General features: G+C 58.3%; 1 protein-coding gene across 1 annotated transcript; it reads right to left on the bottom strand.

The window, feature by feature from the left end:
- Positions 1-265: 265 nt before the first annotated feature.
- On the bottom strand, positions 266-5,586 carry NPFF (neuropeptide FF-amide peptide precursor). Its single transcript, XM_054013232.1, has 3 exons — positions 5,421-5,586; positions 2,942-3,069; positions 266-539 (listed from the first exon to the last, which is right to left on the bottom strand). Exons 1-3 carry the CDS (start codon positions 5,559-5,561, stop codon positions 416-418), a joined length of 393 nt encoding a protein of 130 aa, XP_053869207.1. The 5' UTR covers positions 5,562-5,586; the 3' UTR covers positions 266-415.
- Positions 5,587-16,813: the final 11,227 nt, after the last annotated feature.

Here is a 16,813-nt window from a genome sequence, read left to right on the forward strand (position 1 = left end):
TTGCTCCCTGACTGGCAGGATCCTCCCTTGCCCCCCGACTGTGGCTGTGGTATCTAGGGCGCATGCGGCAGAGACCCGTGGCCTCTGGCCTCTCCCTTTCCAGCTCAGCCTATTTGGCTGGAGCCAGGGGAGAGCTCAGAACCGCTCCCTCCCCCTATTTCAGATGGTGTCATGGCGAGGGCGCTGCCCCACCCTGGGTGTGTGCTGCCCCCAGAGGCGAAGGGCGGTAGTGTGCCGCAGGTGTATTGACCACATTTCCCCCAGCTGTGAGGCTCATGTTTTATTATCGTTACCAGAGCAGGAGCTATGTGATCCGGCCGCTGGGCTGTGCCGGTCATCACAGCTCAGTCTGCTCAGGGGTGGGGGGGAGCTTTGATCCAGGCCAGGGGTGCTGGAGCCAAGGGGCCCCTCGGAGTCACTTCTTCTTCCCGAAGCGCTGGGGCACAGCCATGCTCCAGAACTGGGAGGCCATGGAGTCCCAGCCGCGCTGGCTAAGCCGGCCCTCACCGCCCCAGCTCCCCCGGGTCTCTCGGCCAAACCTGCAGGGAGACAGATGAAGCCCTCAGCTGCAGAAGCGCCTTTGACCCAACTCATGGCCCAAGCTTGGCTGGTGCCCCCTTCGTACCCCCTGTTCATTCACCGCCGGAGCCATCAAAACAGCCAAGGGCCAGCGGGATGCACCCTCCTGCGCCAGGACCAGCCTGACATCATCCCCGCTGGCCTCAGGCCACGTCTCCACCCACGTGGCTCCTTCACCAGGCTGCTGGAGCTACAGCCATGGTTAGACTGGGCTGCCAGGTGCCACTGCCGCCCGAGCTGGTCCCGCCAGCTGGATTCTGGGCTTTGTCACCTGAAGCGGGCGTGGCTGAAGCCAGGCCAGCAGCCATTGGGGTGGAACCAGGGCTCTCAGGCAGTTCAGAGCATCCTCTCTTGGTGCCTTGCTGGTGTGTCTTACTCACATGCTCTGGGGTGAACTGGGGCCAGATTGGGGGCTGGGAGGAATTTTCCCCCAGGTCAAATCACCAGGGACCTTGGGGGGTGGGAGGGAGGTGCCTCCCCTGCAGCATGGGGCACAGGTCACCTGCTAGGATCATGTGGGCATGTCTCAGCTACTCAATGGGGCCACTGGCAGCTCGGCTCACAACAGCATCGGCGCCTTGAGCCTGTCTGCTTTGGTCTAACTGAAGTCCTCGGCTCGACACAGGGAACTGTCGGGGCTTATGGGGGGAGGTCCGGGTGGATGAGTTGATGGTCCCTGCTGGCTTCAGACTCTCTGACCCATACCAGGCTCCTTTACCCCAGTACTCCTGCATTCACGCTAGAGGTGGTACTGGGCTAACTGGCTACAGTATCCCCGTGCCAGCCCCTAATGGCTATCCCAGTACCTGCCCTGTGTGAACTAGGCTGGCACTTCCAGTCACCTAACTGGAGGGCCCAGAGGCGAGTGGAGATCCACCACCCCGGCCCCTTGGCCCGGCAGCTGGCTGGGGAGTAGGGCACGGCCTGGTAGGAGGCTGTGGGGCTAGAGTTCTGGACTGGGACTTGGGATGCCTTGGCCTCGTGTGTCTGACCCACTTGGGGAGGTGCTGCAGAGAGCTGCGCCGGGGTCTATAGCTAAGAGCAGCTGCAGGGGCTGGTGAGGGGGCCCCAAGGCCAAGGCGGTGTCTCTAAAGGGCTGCGAGCTGGTCACGTGCCTCAGGCTGCCCCTGGTGCCAAGTGAGGCAGGTTTAACTCCTGCTAATCACAGTCTGTCCAGCCCCAGTGTAGATGGAACCTGAGGAGAGGGCGCCCCCTAGTGGCTTGTCTGGGGAGCAGGGAGTTGTAATGCCAGTTGGCTCAATTCCCGTTAGCCCTGAACCCGAGTTCTGGGTTGGTGCCACATCCCCAGGCCCTTGGGACTGTATTTGAGCCCAGCTGGTTACATGGGTCTAACCCAGGGGCGGGCAAACTTTTTGGCCTGAGGGCCGCATTGGGTTTCGGAAATTGTATGGCGGGACGGTTAGGGGAGGGGGGTCGTGGCCTGGCCCCCACCTCCTATCTGCCCCCCCCCCAGGACTCCTGCCCCATCCAACCCCTCCTGTTCCCTGACCGCCCCTGGACCCCTGCCCCCCCATCCAACCCCTCCTCTCATTCCTGATGCCCCCCCGGGACCCCTGCCCCATCCAACCACCCCTTTTCCCTGTCCCCTGCCACCCCATCCAATCCCCCCTCCTTCCCGACTGCCCCCCTGGAACCCCTTCCCCCATTCAACCCCCTATCCACACCCCTGACCACCACCCCGAACTCCCCTGCCCTCTACCCAGTCCCCCCACTCCATGCCCCCTTACCGCGCTGCCTGGAGCACCAGTGGCTGGCAGTGCTACAGTCATGCGGCCGGGCTGGAGCCGGGCCACGCCGCCGCACAGCACAGAGAGCGGGTCAGGCCGGGCTCTGCAGTTGCGCTGCCCCAGGAGCTCACAGCCCCGCCGCCCAGAGCATTGCGCCGGCGGTGGAGCGAGTGAGCTGAGGCTGCGGGGAAGGGGCCGGGGACAAGCCTCCCAGGCCAGGAGCTCGGGGGCTGGGCAGAACGGTCCTGCGGGCCGGATGTGGCCTATGGGCTGTAGTTTGCTCACCCCTAGTCTAACCCCTGGTGTGGACGCTTCTTCCAGTAGCAAAGGGGCTTTTTCCATTTAGTGTGGCCCTGGGGAAGGGGCTTGAGCTAACTGGGATCCAGTCCCGTGTATGAGGGGCTATGGGGGGGGGGGCAGGCCAGGGGCAGGTAAAATGAGCACTCACCCCCTTGAAAACGGGGGGGGGCTCCTAGCCAGGCAGCGAGCAAGGCTGATGCTGCTTCGTGTTGGAGAACCAAGGGCTACGAAGTTCAGGCTGCTGCAGAGAGCAGCCGGGGGAAGCTGAGATTGGTGTGTGGTTAGGCCCCAGTGCTCCCCCGTCCCCTCCTTACCTTTGGGGCTGGAACAGGAAGGAGGGGCTGCGGCCGGGTCGCTGCAGGGTGTAGAGCAGCGAGCGAAGCAGGGTGCCCGGCGGGCGCTCGTCAGAGAGGGGCCGAGGGGCACGATCCGCACTCTCCTGCTGCAAGGGGTGGGGGACAGGATGGGGTTACACAGCCCCTTGCCTGCAGAGGGGTCCTAGCGCAGGAAGGGAGTGGGGGGGGGAGGTATTTGGCCCATGGCTGGCGCTTAGGCTGTGTCTGGGCCCGCAGCGGGCAGTGCCACCCTATTAACCTGCTGCAGGTGAGCAGTGATGATGCCAGCACAGACCGGGGGTGGGCAGGAGCTAGGTGGTTCTGGGGTTTGCTCTTGGCCACCCCTCCCCCCAAATATATCCAATCCTCCCACCCTGCAGCATAGTGGGGCAAACAGCCAAGTGCCCCTGCCCATTAGCCCCCCAACCCTACATACTTGGTGCAGCACGGCCTGGCTCTCAACCCCGCAAGAAGCAGCCAGGCAGGGTACCTGCACCCCCCACCCCTTAGTGAGACTCTCCCATCAAGGGATCAAGTCCCCCGCTCTTCCCACCACCAGCCATTAGGCCAAACTCTTCACCCTGCGAGGGTCTCTGAGTCCAGCCTGCCAACAGAGGGCCCCATGCTGCAAACTGCGGTCCCTGAGCTGAACCAGCCCAGAGATCTAGGGGGTGGGGTGGAGGGTTGACTGCAGGGAGATGAAGGCTCACCGAGCCCCCTCCCACAAACGAGGACATTCCCTGGCAACCTGGGCCATGCTCAGGCCCCCGCAAGAATTTGCACCGAGTGCCTGTCGCTCCCTTGCGGCAGAAGGGCAATATTCACACACACGCCCCGGGGGGTGGACGGGGGGTGTTGGAATTTTGTTCATTCCGCCTCAGCCTTTTAACCAGCAGGAACCCAAACTGTTCCTTAGTGTGTACAGCTCGGGCTGGTGCTGTCCCATGCCGGGAGGCAGCTGCCTCTGGGGTGGAGCGCAGCAGCCGTGTTTAACCACCACACTACAGGCAGACAGGGAAGGTAAATTCCATTTCCTGTTGGGGAGGCAGAGGGGCATTGTCTGGATGGACGTGGGCCTGGATGGCAGAGCTCACGCCCTGGCTCCCCGGGATGCCACACCAGGTACCTTTGAATGGGCACCTCAAACCCCGCTGCCACGCCCATGGGGAACAACAGCTGTGCTTTAATGAGCATCACAGGGATGCTGCCTCCTGCCCCGCCCCCCCCCCCCCCCCCCCAGCATGGACTCCCAGGGGACACTCCAGCTCCTCGGCTGCTCTCTAAGCTCAGTCGTGGTTAGCTCATGGAGCCAGGAAACCAGGATCCCATTCCCAGCATGGCCACAGATCTGCTGGGTGACCCTGGAAGTTACTGCCCCTTGATGTGCCTCACTTTCCCCCTCTGTACAAAGGGGATGATGATACTGACCAGGGCAGGGTGGAAGGCTAATTCCTTGGGCCCCCAGATTCTCAGCAGTGCCCCTTGTGGGCTTTAGTTTTATTTGGGGGGAAGGAACAGCCTGAGATTCTTTCACGTCTCACCCCCAGATCGGTGGCCTCTTTTGACATCATTGGCCTCAAGATTGGAGGCTGGGCTTTTGCCACCAAATCCCAGGGGATCCCATCCCCCAATTCCCATAACCTTCTAGAAGGGTCCAAGTGCCCAAATCCTTAGGCACCCCGCCTGAACCGCAAGGAGCCAGTAGACGGAGAGCTGCTTGTGTCTCTCCTCCCCGGCTGCTGCAACCTTTCTGCTTCCCAGGGGAAAGGGTCAGCCCCAGCCCATCAGCATGGGGCATCCCACGAGGGGTCCAGAGCCTAATGGATCCCCGTGGCTCTGCCAGGGCATTGCTTGGCTGGAGATGGGGTAGCCCCCAGTGTCTCAGATCTGCCTTGGGACAGACAGGATTTCATTGTGTTCCCACAGCACCGGGTGCGGCTCCCGCCCCACTGTGGGAGATGATCCCGGGGGTGGGTCCCCCAGAGCCCAGCAGCCAGGGATGGGGGTCACTGTGGATGGGTCAGGGTCCTTTCTGTGCAGGTGAGGGCAGAGGGTGATTGACACCGGGGCAGGGCGGTGGGGGTGCTCCATGACTCAAAGAGGGAGCAGGGAGCCCCTGCCCAACTGTCGCATCTTTCCCACCAGCAACTCAGAGCCCTTTCATTAATTCAGCCTCATGAGGTAGGTCGGACTTGTTAACAGATGGGGAAACTGAGGCACAGAGGGGGGTCAGGGATGTGGTTCTTCTCAAGGTTACAGCAAGCCAATAATAGACCCCGATCATTGCTCTAACCACTGACCAACGCTCCCTCCTGGCATTGGAAAAGGAACCCAGGAGTCCTGGGTCCCTGTTCTGGCCACTGGCCTGGACCCAGTGAGGGAGTGACAATCCGCACCCAAGAGCTGTGGTCCCTGCCTACCCAGCCCACTGCCACCTCCCCGGGCAGCGCCCGCTCACCAGCAAGTCGGAGAGTCTCTCTAGGTAGCTGTCGGGCTCGTCCACCAGGGTCTCCTTGGACACGCTCCCTCCTTCCAGGCACTGGCCCGTCGTCACGGTGCCCGAGAGCAGGGCCAGCAGCAGCGCCAGGCGCGTGTCCATGGCTGAGGTATGGTCCCTCGCCCCGCTCCCACCTTGCGCAGTGCAAACACCTTCCCCGGCTGCGGCTCTTATATCCTCCCGAACCCGGAGCCCAGCTCACCGCACGGGCTGGGCTGTGCAAGCGGGATTGATGGGGGAGCCTCACCAGTCATTTGTAAGGCGGGGGCTTGGGGACCGGAGCAGCAGAACTGATTGCCACGCTGGGCCCAGAGAGGAGCCGGCGGCCCCAGGAGAGACAGCGCCAGCACCGGCCTGAGCCCGTGGGCCGGGCTGTTTGTACGTTATTACAGGGATAAATCCACTCAAATGGCCCTTTAAGCCCCTCTAAAAGCGACAGCTAATTGACGCTGGTTTATCACAGCTGCTTGCCAGTGCCGGCCCCCGGGGGCTTACACCAGGGCCCCTCAGCCACTGATCCCCCACCTCTGGCCTGCCCCGCAGCCGCCTTGTCAGACTGACTCGGTTTCCCCATCCCCTCCCCGCCCCAGTCCACACATTTGTCACGGCGTCATCTGTCTGGTTAACGGTCCCCACTTTGTCGCTTCCGCCTGTCTCCCTCGGCACCACTTCCCTGCTTAATGAAACCCATTTACCAAGCGGTTGGGGCTTGGTGACAGTGACGGGCTGAGACAGGAACACAAGCGCTGGAGAGCCTCCCGCTCCCCCTGCCAGGGCCGGTCAGCGCACCGGGGGGTGAGGGCAGCACCACCGCAATCCGAGGCAGAAGGAGCCCCCCCCCCCCCCCCCAGTGCAGGATCAAGACCCCACTGGGCAGGGGGAGGAGATTTTCAAAGTGCCCAAGGGCACCGGGCTTGCTCAGCCCTCTGGACAGACCGGCTCCTCCCGGGGGCTAGTGAAAGGTGGTACCGAGGGCACAGGGCTTGGCCGGAGGGGTGGCGTGCCTGTAACTGCCCCAGTGGGTGGGTGCCTCTCCCAGGGCGGGCACAGCCAGCGTGTATGTAAATAGACACGGGGTGGGGGGCGCCCAGGGGGACCTGGCCACAGGACTGGGCCTAGCTCTGTCAAAGCCCACCCTTGGGTCCAGATATCATTAGGCCCAGGATAGCTCTGACACCCCCAGATAGGAAGCCAGGATCCCACTGGGCCCCATTGCTCCTGGGCCCTTCCCCAGCTGCAGCTCACACCCCTTGCCAGAGGAGCGAAGTGCTGGGCGGAATGGGAGGCTCTTACCAGGGTGGAGCCTGTCAGAGCCAGGGGAAGGGAGGGGGTGCCAGGGAGATGGGCCGCTGGGTCTGATCCTGTCTAGACCCAGCAGCTAGGGCCAGTCATGGCTGTGATGGGTGAGCCGGCTGCAGCATGGAAGCATCTGGGAAGGCCCCCAGTGCAGCCTGGACTGGTGCCACCCCAAGGCAGGGCAAGGCCAGGGCACGCTGCCCACTGGGGCCAGCCCAGAGCAGTGACACGGACACCCAGCTACACGCCCACAGGCAAACACGCGTACACATTCACTTGCACACGCCCACCTGTGTGCCCACACTGACACCGACGTGCACTGTAAGGCAAAAGCCATGCACGCCCATCGACGGGCACCTCGCTGGCAGTCGCACATGGGCCGTGCCCAGGCCAGCCTTGCTTGCCGGCACAAACCTCTGCACAGTCACAGGGGACGACGCCAACAACCTCTGCTGGGGGTGGATTCAGGCAACGGGAGCCCCGGCACCTCACCCCTGTGCCTTGGCCTCGCCCTGCGTTGGGGTGGCACCAGCCGGGCTCACCCCTCCAAGTGCTGTCCGCTGGGTTGCCCCCCCCCCCCCGAGCAGGCAGGCTGGGGTCTGTCCCAAAGGAGCCAAGCTCCAGCTCCAACCCTCCTCCCGCAGCTCGGCCCCTGCCCCTACCAATTGAGCGCCCGACACCAGCAGCAGAGGCCGCGCAGCCCCATGATGGATCTCGCTGCCACTTAGCTGCGCTTGCCGGAGGCTGAGGGGGCGGCAGGGCCCCGCTGGGACAGTCACGTTCAGCACCTGATGGATGCTCCCAATAACCGGCCTGTGCTCGGCCGGCCACAGCTCCAGGCTGCTTTCGCCAGCACCATCGGGAGGCAGGTGCCGTCCATCTGCCCCGGGGCACGGCCTGGCAGGGTGGGGAGGTGGTGCCGGTGGATTAGCCTGGAGCTCCGTGACTCGGCGGGCCCCTAACCGTGGGCCTCGGGATCCCCACATAGCCCCTGTGTCGGGGTGGCCCCAGGCGTCTGGGCTGAGGGGAATGGGACAGGCCCACCCCAGACAGGACCGTGGCCAGCCGGGGCAGGCAGCCAGCAGGCCAAGGCTGGAGCCACTGGTGCTGAGCTCAGAGAGTTTGGCGAGGGCAGTTTCAGTGGAGTGCGCGGGGTAGCCCCTGCAGGGAAGTAGCGTGGCCTAGTGGCGTGAGCACAGGACGGGTGCACAGGACCCCCTGGTTCTAGTCCCAGCTGTGCCCTGGGGACGCTGGGGGACCTTGGGCAAGTCACTTCTGCTCAGAGGTGCCTAACTCCCATTGAAAGCAAAGGGTTTTGGCCTTCCCCGTGCCTCAGTTTTCCCCCTCTGTAAAATGGGGGCGGGAGGGAGTCACTGGGGCGAGGGGAATAGCAGCACTGCCCAGCTGAGGATGTCAAAGCATATTACAGGAATCAAGGGACAGACCCTCCTCATCCCCCACGTTGAATATCCCTATCCCCATTATGCTAACTGGGAAACTGAGGCACAGCACCGCAGCCTGGGCAGCTAAACCACCTCGACTTCCGGCCAGCTCCTAGCCAGGATGGCCCAGTAGAGTTTTGGGCCCTTGGGATCCAAGCGGGCTGGAGGGGGCCATCCACCAGCTCTGTGAACCCTTTGTTTGGTGTTAGCCTTTGGGCAAGTTCATTGCCCAGAGTCCTAGCCAGAAATGGAGCTGACAAAATAGCCCAAGAAAAGCTCTTTGCAGCTTCCTCTTAAGCCAGCAGTTAGCAGATGCATCCAAGATGGGACGAGAACCCAGGAGTCTTGACTCCCCATCTCCTGCTCTCACCACTAGGCCCCACTCCCTTCCCAGACCTGGGGTAGAACCCAGGAGTCCTGACTCCATGTCCCCTGCGCTAGCCCCTAGCCACCACTCCCCAGCCAGAGGCAGAAATGGAACCCGCAGGACAGAGTCCGTTCCCTAGGCCGGTGGCCTACCCGAGCCACAAGTGGCCCAGAGCGGCTCAGAACTACCCTGTCTGCTGGGCACGCCCAGGCTGAGGGTGCGGCTGTGTGGAAGGGAGCAGATCAGGACTGGCTCCGTAGCACATGGTGCCAGGGGAGCCTGGGGTGACTCAGAGCCCTCAGGAACCTGCTGGAAGTTAGAGGAGCTGGGGGCTGCTCTCATTTATCCGGGAGGGCGCGGGGGGAATTTGGCTCTTGGGCAGCCCATTATAAAGCAACCCTTGTCCCTCCGCCCCTGGGCTACCCCTCTGGAGTCAACACTGCCATCAGCCCAGCCCAGCCCAGCGGGCCCCCAGCATCAGCCAGGGCCCTCCAGGCGCTGCCATCATCCACCTAACACCAAAGAGGGCAGCTGGCCCCACAGCGCCCTCGTTAAGCTTGAGCTGAGCTTCCAGACAAGGGTGGATATTTCAAAGTTCACTCCAATCTACACCCCTGCCTTGACTGGCCTGAAAACGGACGGGCCAGGTGAAGGGCTGGAGGAAGGCTAGTGAGGCAAATGTGGGGTCAAGAAGTTTCGGAGAGAGAGCCCCTCCCCTCAAAATGACCTCATTTTAAAATCTGCTGCTCCTTCTACCCTTTGGGATGCTGCCCATGACGTCTGTCCCACGAATAACTCCCCTGAAGAGGTGCAGCAGAAGGTAGGTGATCTTGCAACTTCTGCCAAGCAATAGGTCCTATTGCCAATGAATCAAAGACGGAAGTCATGAACGTTAGCTTAGCTCCCACTGATTTTATCTAGAAAACATTCATCAACGTTCTTATCTGGGTAGCATCATCCTTGATCCCAGCGGTGGTACGTTGGCTGTCAAACCCAGAACAGGGAACCAAGCGCTTTATTCCAAACGTTCAGTCCAGCACGGCAGTCCCACAGGATCAGTAAAAACTCCACACTTCAGATCTCTAGAAGCAATGCTGGAAGGGCTGGGCTACACTAGGTTGACCCAGCTCCGTTGCCCAAGGGGGTGGAAAATCCAAGCCGACCTAAGTCGCCCTGTAGGCAGCGCTGGGTTCTTTCGCCGGCCTAGCTACCGTCTCTCAGGGAGGTGGATTGCCTGCGTCGATGGGAGAAGCCCTCAGGCACCACAGTGAGGACTGTGCTGCTGTAGTGTTTCATGTGTAGACAACAAGCTGTAAGCGGAGCAAAGTCCTGGAAAACCAACAATAAGTCCATCCAACGCCAACTGAACAGCTTTCAGGACAGGCGCCTGCATGGAATATTCAAGGTAAACTGGACTGCTAGGATGAGTAATGAAGAGGTGCTAGAATAGACGGATAGAAGGGATAGAATAGAAGCAGGGCCGGCGCAACCCATTAGGTGACCTAGGCGGTCGCCTAGGGCGCTACAATTTGGGGGGCGGCGACCGTGGCGGTATTTCGGCGGCAGGACCTTCCGCCACCTAGGGCAGCAGAAAAGCTGGCGGCGCTCTTGAATAGACGGGATGTGGACAAATTGGAGAGAGTCCAGCGGAGGGCAACGAAAATGATTAAGTGGCACATAAGTTACGAGGCGAGGCTGTGGGAACTGGGCTTATTTAGTCTGCAGAAGAGAAGAGTGAGGGGGGATTTGATAGCTGCTTTCAACTACCTGAAGGGGGGTTCCAGAGAGGATGGAGCTCGGCTGTTCTCAGTGGTAGCAGATGACAGAACAAGGAGTAATGGTCTCAAGTTGCAGTGGGGGAGGTCTAGGTTGGATATTAGGAAACACTATTTCACTAGGAGGGTGGTGAAGCACTGGAATGGGTTACCTAGGGAGGTGGTGGAATCTCCTTCCTTGGAGGTTTTTAAAGCCCAGCTTGACAAAGCCCTGGCTGGGATGATTTAGTTGGGGTTGGTCCTGCTTTGAGCAGGGGGTTGGACTAGATACCTCCTGAGGTCTTTTCCAACCCTAAATCTTCTATGATTCTATGAATAGACACAATATGAGGATCGGGAGGAAGAGATGGATCTGTTTGGGGGACCTTTTATGACTGCCCGACAGCAGGCTGCCTAAGCAAGCAGTTCTCTGTTGGCCCCAGGGCAAGGGACAGAGAAGCCGGAGAGTTACGCACCCTAGCACAATAATGGCTGAAGCGTCATTATTACAGCTGACTATAGGCGGCCTGGGAAAACAAGCCCAGGCTAGGGACAACTGTGACCTTTGAACAGCCGATGGTGTGGGGCGGATGATGGTAAGAGCTGGGCATTGATCATTAAACATAAACATAAGAAAGGCCATACCGGGTCAGACCAAAGGTCCATCTAGCCCAGTATCCTGTCTACCGACAGTGGCCAATGCCAGGTGCCCCAGAGGGAGTGAACCTAACAGGCAATGATCAAGTGATCTCTCTCCTGCCATCCATCTCCATCCTCTGACAAACAGAGGCTAGGGACACCATTCCTTACCCGTCCTGGCTAATAGCCATTAATGGACTTAACCTCCATGAATTTATCCAGTTCTCTTTTAAACCCTGTTATAGTCCTAGCCTTCACAACCTTCTCAGGTAAGGAGTTCCACAAGTTGACTGTTTCAGAGTAGCAGCCGTGTTAGACTGTATCCGCAAAAAGAACAGGAGTACTTGTGGCACCTGTGCGCTGTGTGAAGAACTTCCTTTTATTTGATTTAAACCTGCTGCCTATTAATTGGAAGCATCATAGTGGCAGAGGCAAATCCTGGCCTTGCTGGGGGCCGAGGTCGGTCAGCAGGAGCACAGGGTTGCTGAAGGCTCCCGTCCTGCAGACTCTTCCTGTTCAAAGTTCAGCAAGGCCCCGGATCCTGCAAACTGTTCCGCTCTTGGGTGTGAGAAGCGAATCCTAGCCATGCAGGGCTGGACGGGAGCTCGAGGCATCACCACCGTCCAACCCCTGCACCACGGCAGGGCTAAGCAAACCTGGACCATCTCCGACAGGGGCTTGTCCAACCCGTTCTTAAAACCCTCCACTGATGGGAATTCCACAACCTCCCTTGGAAGCCTGCTCCCCAGCTGAACCCCCCACGGAGGTAGAAAGCTTTCCCTCAATCTCCCTTGCTGCAGATTGAGCTCATCACTGCTTGTCCTACCTCCAATGGCCATGGAGCACAATCAAACTCGGCTCTCTCTAGAACAGCCCGTAACATACACTGTAGGGATACCCGCCGACAGAATTTACTGCTGCACTGGCTCTACTTTGGGTATGAGGAAACATCTGCTAAGCCACTCTTACCAAATTCCATTGGCTACCCTAAAAATCAAGGGCCTGTCTTAGCTCTCTCATAGCTTTTAGCAGTTTCTTTTTCTGTGGTGGGTGGGTGAGGTTCTGTGGCCTGCGGTGTGCAGGAGGTCAGACTAGGTGATCATGGTGGTTCCTACTGGCTTTAAAGTCTATAAAGACTTTTATCAGCCCCCTCCCCTCCCCTCCCCTCCCCTCCCCTCCCACCCCCTCCCCAATCTTCTTTTCTCAAGACTAAACACACCCAGTTTTTTAACTTTTCCTCCTAGATCAGGTTTTTGAAACCTCTGGTCATTTTTGTTGCTCTCCTCTGGCCTCTCTCCAGCTTGTCTATGTCTTTCCTAAAGCTTTGCACGGGAACTGGACACTGGGCCCCAGCTGGGTCCTCACCAGTGCCCAATAGAGCAGAATGATTACAACACTCCTGTTAATGCAGCCCGTGAGTGGGTTCAGTGATGTCTGGGTTAAGTTACGTGTGTGCATGTAATGGTTTGCAGGGATCAGGGCTTTGGGGCTTAAATGAATTGCCCAGGTGCATTGTGGGTTGTGCTTCTTCTCCTACCTCTTCCCCCCCTTGAAAAATTAAAGAACGGGTTAAATAAAATGCAGTCACTCTGGGTGGGGGTGATGGAGCACAGCTGCCATCTAGTGGACACTATGCTCAATCGCAACCCCAAGTCTTAAAATGACCACGGTCTGCCTTAAAATTCAGAGCAGACTGGGTTTACACGGTGGGAGTTGTTGTGCCCAAGCCCAAATATGGATGCTGGGTGCAATTGATTTCCAAATGCTTAGCAGCTTAGGGCACAGACTTCAGAACTTAATTCCTCAACCCCCGATCCTGGGACTTTTCAGGACAACCTACGAAGCCTGTTTCCCCATGCATTCCCATAGAGCAGTGTTTCTCAGAGGTGCGATGGGCGCTGACAGGAGCAAATGTGTGCCAAGGACTAGCCCCTGAGAGCAGACCGGCTTCCCAATTGTCCCCCCAGCAACTCAGCTTTTATCTTTAAAAAAAAAAAATCATTCTCTAGCTGTTAAAGTTGCAAAGAAATCTTTGAGGATGTGATCCCAGTGTGACTGAGGCCAAGATGTTGACCTGAGTTTGCAGAGAGCCTGAGGCAATGGCTCTGATATGCGGGAATTGCCCTGAGCAGTGTGACTAACACAACACCACCTGCCAGAGTTTGCAGAGAGTCTCAGAGGACAGCTCTGTGTAGGTCACATTTCAGTGGGTGTCGTCGTTCACATCCGAGTTAGTTTTTTAAATGCAACGTTGTGAAGTATTTCGCCACTCATCAGAGCATGGCACAAAGGAGAGGAAGGATCGTGTTGGAGACTTTGGCTGGTGCCTACTGAAGTATGTGGTGTATGAAGGCTGAGGCTTGGGGAAGGGGGTGCTCAGCTAAGATGGGTCAGCCCTTAGCAGCATATGGCCAGATTGCAGAAAGGTGAATACATGAGAGGTGGCCTCTTGGCCAGCGCCCCGGAGGTTAAACCAGACCCCTCCAGCACTAAAAGCAGAGCTGGGGGCTGTAACAACTGCTATGCTGTGCAGATTGGTACCGCGGGGGACGTGTAACACACACACGGGCTGGTTACCTTGGTCTCATTTTCCTGAAGCGGGAACTTGGTTTTCGGCAGTTTGGGGAAGACGGCCCTAAGGTGTGGGTGGAGTGGAAAGAATTTTACCACCTGTTTGTTGTTATTTGGCGGCGGGGACGCTGAAGGTGCGGCACCAGCGGACCTCCCACAGGCATGTTCATTCCTTCTGGGGCACCTGGCATTGGCCACTGTCAGAAGACGGGATACTGGGCTGGATGGACCATTGGTCTGACCCAGTAGGGCCGTTCTTATGTTAATGGTGTTTATTGCAGTGGCGGGCTAGAGCCCACCCAAGATCAGGGCCCCATTGTATTAGCACCTATTCCTTGCCCCCGAGCAATTGCCAAGACAGGCACAGGGTAGAGGAGCGGGATAAAGGACACACGAGGCTTCCTCGGGGTGTAGCGCCAATAGGGTGACCAGATGTCCCAATTTTATAGGGACAGTCCCAATTTTTGGGTCTTTTTCTAATATAGGCTCCTATTACCCCCAACCAGCTGTCCCGATTTTTCACACGTGCTGTCTGGTCACCCTAAGAGCCAAGGGGAGGGTGGGTGGGAACTAAATCCTAGAACCATCTCCAAACCCTCAAATGATTGGACAGGGGCCAAGTCCGGGACCCTCAGGGATCACAGGGAGGAGACAGCGGGGGAGTTGTCACTGCTCTGCAGCAGCACATCATCAGAGGCTGCTGCCTTTGCACCAACCCATCTCCCCTTAGACTTCACCTGGGTCTCTCCCCTCCCCCCCCCTCAGGCCCACCAGTGCATGATCTGAACCCACAGCCCCCCTAGAGGAAGGCGGCGGGTGGGCGGGCTTGTTCTGCCCCTTGCCAGTGTCCTATCTCTGCCCTTCGGGCTCCAAGGCCAAAGGCATGAGCTGGTTGAGAGGTGAGATCAGGGGACTGGAAGCCAGGAGAGCTGGGGTACGACTGAATCAAAATGGAAGACAGGTTGGCCTGTCCAGCACCCGCCACGTGTGGGGCAGAACAATCACTGCTGGGGCTCACCCTCCGAGCCTGGGGGGGGAGAACCCTGCTTCCTACAAGCCTCCGCCCCACGTGTCCGGACAGCAGCGCTTCCGCTGCACCCCGTCCCAAAGGAGAAGGGAAACTGGAGTTAACCCCATGCGTGCCAGGGGCCGGGCAGTGCCCATGCAGCTTGAGGAATCACTGTGAGCTCTTCCCCTCACCCCTGTCACAGCGCTCCTTCATCCAGGTTAGCCCCAGGGGCGGGCTGCGGGGCTAAGAATGCTGGTCCAGGCGCAGTGAGAGCCATGGCTGAAGCCAGCTGCTGAGGAGATGTGTGAGAGATGTGTATGTGACTCACCCGCGAGGCCCACTGGGGCACAGCTCCTTGGGAACGGAGGAATTGCCAGACTGAAGTCCCTCGAGTCCAGTGTCCTGTCTCTGACCGTGGCCAGCAGGAAGGCGCTAAAGCCGCAATAGGCTGCTGCTGGGGGATAATCCACCCCCAGGGCCGTTTCTTCAACCCCCTGGCAGAGATTGGCTGAGGTTTCATAACCCTTCCAATGTCAGCATTAGTTAGTCTAGCGCTGGCTACTGCGGCTGGCCAGAGAAATGTCCAGGGCCTTTCTGGGTGCTGTACAGCTCTTGGGCTCAGCAATGTCATGTGGCAGGGAGTTCCAGAGTCTACATCCCATTCGCTGGGAAAATATTTCCTTTGATCAGTGTTTGTCATCTTTCCCTGAATGTCCCCTCGCCGTCTTATGAGACAAGAACAGAAACTCCCAACTCACCTTCTCCATCCCATTCACACAGCAATCCGGTCTGCTCCTATTCACCTCCTCTAGATGGTAAACAATTCCTCTCCCTCCAGGAGCTTTTCCAGGCCCCTCGTCATTCTCATCACCCTTCTTGGACCCACCCTTGGTCTGCACTCGCCTTTCTTTTCATGGGCTGGCCAGTGCTGTGCACCGTAGCCAGATGAGGCTGCACCACGGATTCCTCTAATGGCGTTATCTTCTCAAGATTATTCACCATCCATTCCTTCCGTGTTCTCACCTGGTTAGCTTTTCTCAACTGCACATTGAGCAGACGACTTCATGGAGCGATCTACCAGGTCTCCCTTTCCTGATTCAAAACCCGGTAAGATTCAGGAGGAGTTCCATTTCCCTCCCCGCAACGTGCATTACTTTACCCATTAAATTCAATCTGCACCTGTGTTCCCCACTCACTTCCCTTGGTCAGGTCTCTCTGAAGTTCCTCACCATCTTCTCTAGACCTTCCTTCCCCAGAACCTCACAGCTCACCTGTCCAAGCACAGAACCTCGAAGCACTGACTGTGAACTTTTGACTGGGATGAAAACTGACCATTTATTCCTATTCTTAGTTTCCTGTCTCTTAGTCAGTTTCTGCGCCACTTTGCCTTACCACTGAACTTCTTTAGTAGCCTCTTATGAGGGAACTTTTTTGAAGTCTACATTTTACCACCACAAGGGACCATCAGAACATCTGGTCTGACCTCCTGTATGACACCAGCCAGAGAATTTCATCCAGCTATTCCTATACTGAGCCTAAGAACTTGTGTGTGATTAAAGCCAGTCTGGGTCTGAAGACATCAAGAGATGGAGAATGCACCTCTTCCATGGGTAGTTTGTTCCAGTAGTCAATCACCCTGTTACAAATGTGTGCCTTATTTCTAGTAGCAACCCACTGGAGGACAGAGCTGTGCTGCTAATGTTGCAGAGATTCTGGGGCGTCGGGACGATTGGGTACAGGGCAAGTTCCTGCTCGAAGTGGCTGTTATTCCCATAGCGCTCTGCTTTCTACAGGAACCAGCTGGCCTTGCTGAACACCTCACTTAGAGTATGGCTACACTGCCATTGGACACACCAGCGGCTGGCCCGTGCCGGCTGACTTGGGTTCGGACAACGGGGCTGTTTAATTGCAGTGTAGATGTTGGGGCTTGGGCTGGAGCCTGGGCTTTAGGACCCTGCAAGGTGGGAGGGTTTCAACGTTTACACTGCAACTGAACGGCCACTTAGCCGGAGCCAGCTGGCATGGACCAGGCCTGGGTGTCTAAGGGCAATGTAGACATACCCTTACGATGGTCTTCAGGAAGACCATCTACCGAATGCCACAACTGCAGAGGAAATGGAGTCATAGCAGCAATCTAACCTAGGGCTTGCCTGGAGCTGTACAGGCTGCCCAGAGTGTGTAACAATCATGCAGTATTGCACCTTGTATTACAACACAGTTGTGAAATTGGTCAGCTCGGCCCCTCTGCCGTTAAGAAGTCAGGGCCTGCTATTCTG

The sequence above is a fragment of the Malaclemys terrapin genome, chromosome 23 (genome assembly GCF_027887155.1).
Source record: "Malaclemys terrapin pileata isolate rMalTer1 chromosome 23, rMalTer1.hap1, whole genome shotgun sequence".
NCBI lineage: Eukaryota > Metazoa > Chordata > Testudines > Emydidae > Malaclemys > Malaclemys terrapin.